Source organism: Gadus chalcogrammus, chromosome 17 (assembly GCF_026213295.1).
Source record: "Gadus chalcogrammus isolate NIFS_2021 chromosome 17, NIFS_Gcha_1.0, whole genome shotgun sequence".
NCBI lineage: Eukaryota > Metazoa > Chordata > Actinopteri > Gadiformes > Gadidae > Gadus > Gadus chalcogrammus.
In genome coordinates, this window is record NC_079428.1 from 2,146,376 (window position 1) to 2,152,375 (window position 6,000).

At 43.6% G+C, this 6,000-nt stretch overlaps 1 protein-coding gene across 5 annotated transcripts in view; it reads left to right on the forward strand.

Annotated features, from left to right (window-relative positions):
* The window catches only part of LOC130369751 (receptor-type tyrosine-protein phosphatase delta), a 205,936-nt gene that overhangs the window by 189,031 nt on the left and 10,905 nt on the right, over window positions 1-6,000 (forward strand). For all 5 annotated transcript variants that reach the window (XM_056575280.1, XM_056575279.1, XM_056575283.1 and 2 more), the window contains 4 exons: window positions 1,121-1,244; window positions 3,716-3,891; window positions 5,483-5,602; window positions 5,954-6,000. The exon at window positions 5,954-6,000 is cut by the window's right edge and continues 108 nt beyond it. In XM_056575280.1, the coding sequence (XP_056431255.1) occupies window positions 1,121-1,244; window positions 3,716-3,891; window positions 5,483-5,602; window positions 5,954-6,000 (467 nt within the window). The remainder of the gene's footprint in view (window positions 1-1,120; window positions 1,245-3,715; window positions 3,892-5,482; window positions 5,603-5,953) is intronic.

The following is a 6,000-nucleotide window of genomic DNA, read 5'->3' on the forward strand; positions in this document are numbered from 1 at the left end:
CAATAGCACAAATTGTCTATCGCTCCTTTAGCCGTATGGATATCCAGTCAAGGTCCAATACATAAATTTAGGTCCCTTTCAAAGTAAACAATGCCACTAGACAACTAAAGTTTTTTTCTTTCTATCCATGACACACACTGCTATACAACATTTTGCGTGGTCTACAATTCAACTTATAATCGTATGATGCAAATGTTTTTGGTCTGTGTCCTGCTAACCCATTGGTGAAATATATTCTTCACGAATATACTATGAAGTAAATATTAAACTCATTGAAAGACACACGCACAAGAGGTAACACCAGCAATTATGAAATTATATGTATTTTAAACTGCACTTTGCTGAACATTGTAGCTGCTAAAATGGGATCTTCAAAGTATGCCTGAATAAAGAAACACAGAACCAAGAATCAAGTCTGAAAAAAATAAGCTGTCCTTTATTCCTGTCAGTTGAATGAGTTATTATTCTGAACTAAAGGCCGAAAACGGTCTCAATATATTGCAGTATTCACATAAGATGGCCCTGCCCTAAGTATTTGGGAACCTCTGCCCTCTCTACTTCCTGAGATTGAGTTTGAGCGTAGCACTTGAGATCCATCTTCCACCACGCATTAACATGATTAAATAATGATGAGTCTCTTAACCTCGCTAGACGAGCAAAAGTGCCATTAGTGTCAATTTATATATGTTTTAACAGACGCATAGTTACTGATAGCACTGTGCGTGTACAAAGTGGCAGCAGCAGTCTCCGGTGGCAAAATTGTACTTATTTAATTTATTTTACTCATGAAAACTGTCTAAAGTTGTATATGTCCCCGACTGAGGCACCCCTTAAGTTATCCATCTGATCAAATTAAGTAGACACAGAGATCACTGAGAAGTGTTAGTGAAAGAATACATTGAAATAACAATGTCACATTGTCAAGCCAAATCCGATGGAAAACCGGCCATCTTGATACGAAAATACGAACTCTGTGTTAACGTCGGTTTATCTCGAAATACAACCCGCTGCGCCCGGTAAACCGGGATCCTTGCCAAGAGCCACAACGATCTGCCTGTGCTGTATTTCTGTGTGATTCATGCCTCAATTCTCTGTTTGTTTGTTTGTTTGTTTCCTTAAGTCCATCGACCCTGGCCAACAGTTCACGTGGGAACACTCCAACCTGGAAGTGAACAAGCCGAAGAACAGATATGCTAACGTGATAGCATATGACCACTCCAGGGTGTTGCTGACAGCGATCGACGGTACGTCCCCCGTCGGCGCCACGAGGGGCTGTGCATTGATTTTTTTTGTAATTAGCCACACACGTTTACTCATGCCTCGCACACGCTTAGCACAACACACACACAGGCAGGAGCACAAACGCACCAGAACGATTTACATATTTTTACATGTATCAAATAATCAGGGATCGTTTTTGTAATACCCACAATAAGAATTTTTCCTGAAAATGAACATGATCTTAAACGTTTTCATATCAAGTAGATTTCCTCTTCTTTTTTTTTTAGGCGGGTTACAAAAATTGTACGGTTTAGAATAATTGCATGATTGATGAGACAATCAAAATATAATGATGGACGTAATGACAAGGAAGGAAATAATCGTTAGTTACAGCCTCAATGTCTTTATTGGTCCCGGGCTTTTATGATCATTATCCCCATGGTGACGGCAGCCATTGATTGCAGCCAGATGGCTGAATCAAAAAGGAAAAGAAAAACATATGTTTATTTTATTAGCATAGATTTTAGCTTCAGCAAAATTACCGTCAACCATTCCAACATTAATATTTAGGGGTGAGATAAATATTTCATAACTTTCATTTCGAAAGTGTCCCCACTTGTTCAGTGGAACTCTTCACCATGAGCTAGCTCTTTTGTTAGCGTGTTGTAGTGTGTGAATGCCCACCGCCAGCCACAAATTAACAGCCTCAGCTAAGGGGCTTCTTTGCAGGGAAAGTGAAAGAAATAATAATAATAATAATAATAAGTAAACAAACTGTGGCAAGCAAATGGAGGCTAATGTGTAAAAAAAAAGAAAAGAAAAGAAAGCCTGATAAATAAGTGGCTTCTAAAGAGTCCCTCTCTGCAAGCAGGCTCTCAGAAAGGAGCACTCAGCTGAGCAGTGTTGAAGCCCATTAGCGTGGCGTATCAACACATCTGCACGCCCATACACACCGGGGGGAGTGTGGTGGTGCTGCTCTCAGCCAGCCATGAGGGGGAGGGCAGCAGGGACCTCCTCCTCCTCCTCCCCTAAAGCCTGTTGGCAAGTTGTGCCTGGTTTGTTTACTTTGATGGGAGTTCTTTAGGGGTGGGGGGGAAATATAGTGGGTGTGAGGAGAGGGGCTGACTTTGAGAATTGGGCATCAGAATAACAGGACTGTTAGTGTTGGAGTGTGCTGGTAAGAGTGTGATGCCTTCATGGTGGCTCTTAAAGCAGTGAATAATTTCATAAATGACGTGATTCACTTGGGTAGTGAATTAACTGTGTGCTTCTGGCTGGTTCTCCCCTCGGCCATGGAAAACGTACACCATCAACATTCCTGATTACTATTTGCATTCTTGCTGGAGATGTGTTCTCAGAGGGAATCAGGCACAAATAATTCAGCTAGGACACAGCAGTGGTCACAGAAAGAAAACGATTAAAATTCTACTTGGGGAAAAGGGAAAAGGACTGACAGGGACATTGTCATTTGTGTGTGTTTACCCATCTCCCTGCGCGGATAATTGGCTCCTTAGTAGTATTGCTACATGCATTTTCCTTCATAAGTTTGTTGACAGCGAGGGAGGCATTGGCGTTTCATCCAAATCCTGAGTGACAGCGTGCAGGCAAAAGCCATTTAGAAAATACAGCATGCAACAAAACAACCAGATTCATTCTCCTTCATTCACAATATTGACTCCGTTCTTCACCATTCCTCTTCAATCTGGGGAGAGAAAATAAAAAAAGCCACCCGGTCTTATTTATATTTATACCTTGCCCGTAGTGAAAATTCCTTGGCAGCACAAAGAAAAAGAGGGGTGGTTTAAAATAAATATATTAACGGAAGGGAAACATGGATGGGGTTTTTCGGAATGTTAATATTCCATTCTGGATTTATTTTTTGTGAGTGGGTGGTGTTACGGAGGGCGGGGGGGTTGGTGGTGTAAAGGGGATCTCTGCAACGTGGCCTCCATGCATATGAGACTTATCTCGGTAAACCATGTGTGTGCGCGAGCCCCCCCCCCCCATACCCCACAACAGCCTTCCCCGACCGCCTCTCCCGGAGCATCGACTGGCTGTCATCTCGCTCTCCCCCCTCGGATTGAAAAGACAGGCTGCACCTTTCATTTCTCATAAGCAAAGGGAGGAAAAAATAAAGATGGAGGCAACTGACACTTTTTGGAAGGGAATTTCAAATTGATAGACTCTCAGATGATACGCCTTTCCCGATCGATCGCAAAATAGACCTAAAAACCTCGATTTACAGAGGTGAAATATTTTTTTCAAATGTGACTGATTGTATATATACGTTGTTATTATTAAAAAATGTGCAGAATCAATAGATGATCATAGGGTTGAAATACATACAGTACCTACAATAAATCATAAATCAACACAGACATCCAAACAATCATCCCTTGAACATTTGTCCTCCACTTCATTTGCACCACATCATGTGTTTGCAGCACTCGACCCGTGCCGATCTGCTAATTTCTACTATCCCTATCTCCTGCAGGCATTCCAGGCAGCGACTACATCAACTCGAACTACATAGACGGCTACAGGAAGCAGAACGCCTACATCGCCACGCAAGGCGCCCTGCCCGAGACGTTCGGAGACTTCTGGCGAATGATTTGGGAACAGAGGAGCGGCAACATCGTCATGATGACCAAGCTAGAGGAGCGGTCACGGGTACGAGCGGAACGCGAATACTACCGTTCAAATAGCAGTGAATAGAACGGTATCTGAGCATTAGCTGCATTCAATAGATGCCTTCAGGAAGGATTGAGAATATTTAGCACTGAATGTGACCTACACATTGAGTTCATCCCAAATGTCATATCAACAGGATGCGTTTGTATCGACACCCATCATCTCCTTGTGCGCGGAATTATGCACACCTGAAAGATGATCGCTTCAGCGGGGCTTGTCTGGATTTGCTACCGACAGAACCGTTAAATACATGAATACGATCAACCGAACAACCATCCACGGCGATGTAGACACAAAGCAAGTATCCCTCCTCATCTTAGAGTCTGGGTAGCGGTACAATGGACCCGTAAGCTTCTTACCTTCAAACTGTGCTTTCAACTGGCAGCTTTCTGAATAGACACACTAATTTCATCCACACAGTAGTTTCACCCCAGTCCCCATGACAACCTTTTTTTTTTTTTTTAAATAACCCGATGAACAAAATTCCTTTGAGCATTTCACAATATGGTAATCTTTTAAAAGTACATAATTGATGACCGGCCTCTATTCTTTTTGTCGGGCTCTGGGCTTTCGCTGTATAGAAATATGAAAAATATGTAGCATAAAAGGTTTTCATGTTTTTTTTGGTTGAGATGGCTCTCTCATATTCCCCTTTTATTTACGTTTTCCCCCGGCCCAGACAGTGTTGATGTTGTTTGACATTTAGCGGAGAGCAGTTTGCTGTTGTTGCTCCTAACAGCCCCCGGAGTCGTCATTATTGATCACTCCCTTTAGCGCCCGAGAGCCGCCGCCGATGTGGGATTAGCATAGCATTAGCTTCTGACGTCTGAACCCACCCAAGCTAATGCTAAAACCTGAACTGCTTCCAGGGCTTCCGACGACGGCGGGAGCTGAGGCACTGGTAGTGATACTATTGACGAGCCAGACTTAATCCTGCGGATCTCGTGACTGTAGTCCGCTGCTGTCCAGTTGCGGGGAGACTAATGTGTTCAAATAAACATTGCGATCCATGCCGTCATCGATCGGCCCTCTGTACGTTTGGAATCAGTTAAACAGCCCTCCTTGAAAGAGGAGCTGGAGTCCGGGTGATGCAGTCACAGCCAAGCAAATGTACAGTACATTACAAACGACTCGGGAGAAGCAAAGCATCTGCATGGGCTGTGAGGCTATACCCTCCTCAGTATTCATAGAGTTTCCCTCTCTGGCAGCTTAACAATAATGCAGTAATGGAACAATGTTTTATTGGCCGTTCACTGGGCAACCAAGGCGTAGAACGATAATAACCCTGAGCAGTAATATGATTGGGAATTTGTGATTGCCGTTGTAATTATGGAGATTGTCAGAGCAATAAATGGCACTGTCTGCTCCCACCACATATCGCAGACCATTCCCTTGATTGTGAAATCACACCTAATCAACAGCAGTGGATTAAGTTACTTGTGACGAAAAAAAAAATGCAGCAATAATAAACAGAACTAATTTGCGGAAACTGTAGGATTGCAATTCTCCTAATCCCTCGGCCAGGATTTCTTTTTTCTTGAATAACGTAATTTCCCTTCTCCCCCTGTAGGTAAAATGCGACCAGTACTGGCCGACGAGAGGAACAGAGACCTACGGGCTGATACAGGTGACGCTGCTGGACACGGTGGAGCTCGCCACCTACTGCGTCCGAACGTTTGCACTTTACAAAGTAAGTTGACCTTTGGGGCTGTTATTATTTAAATCCCCCCCCCCTTTTATTGGTTATCCTCAGACAAATGATGTTAGCTAGCTTACCTGCGTAAGACCGCCCCCTCCCTCCCATTGCAGACTCCTCCCCCATTGCTAGAAACCAAACTAGTACTATTTCCCGCTAGTTCATCAGACAAGTGTAAACTGATTCCCCCCCCCACAATCACTAATCACAGCGCCATCAGTCTATTTCGGCTGCATACATGTCACTTGTTATTTTTAATACGGTAAAAGAAAGTGATTCAGAAACTATCTGTGGGTTTTTCTCAGTATCGCTGACGGGTGGGCATGTCCTCTTGTGCTCTCGCAGAACGGCTCCAGCGAGAAGCGGGAGGTGAGGCAGTTCCAGTTCACTGC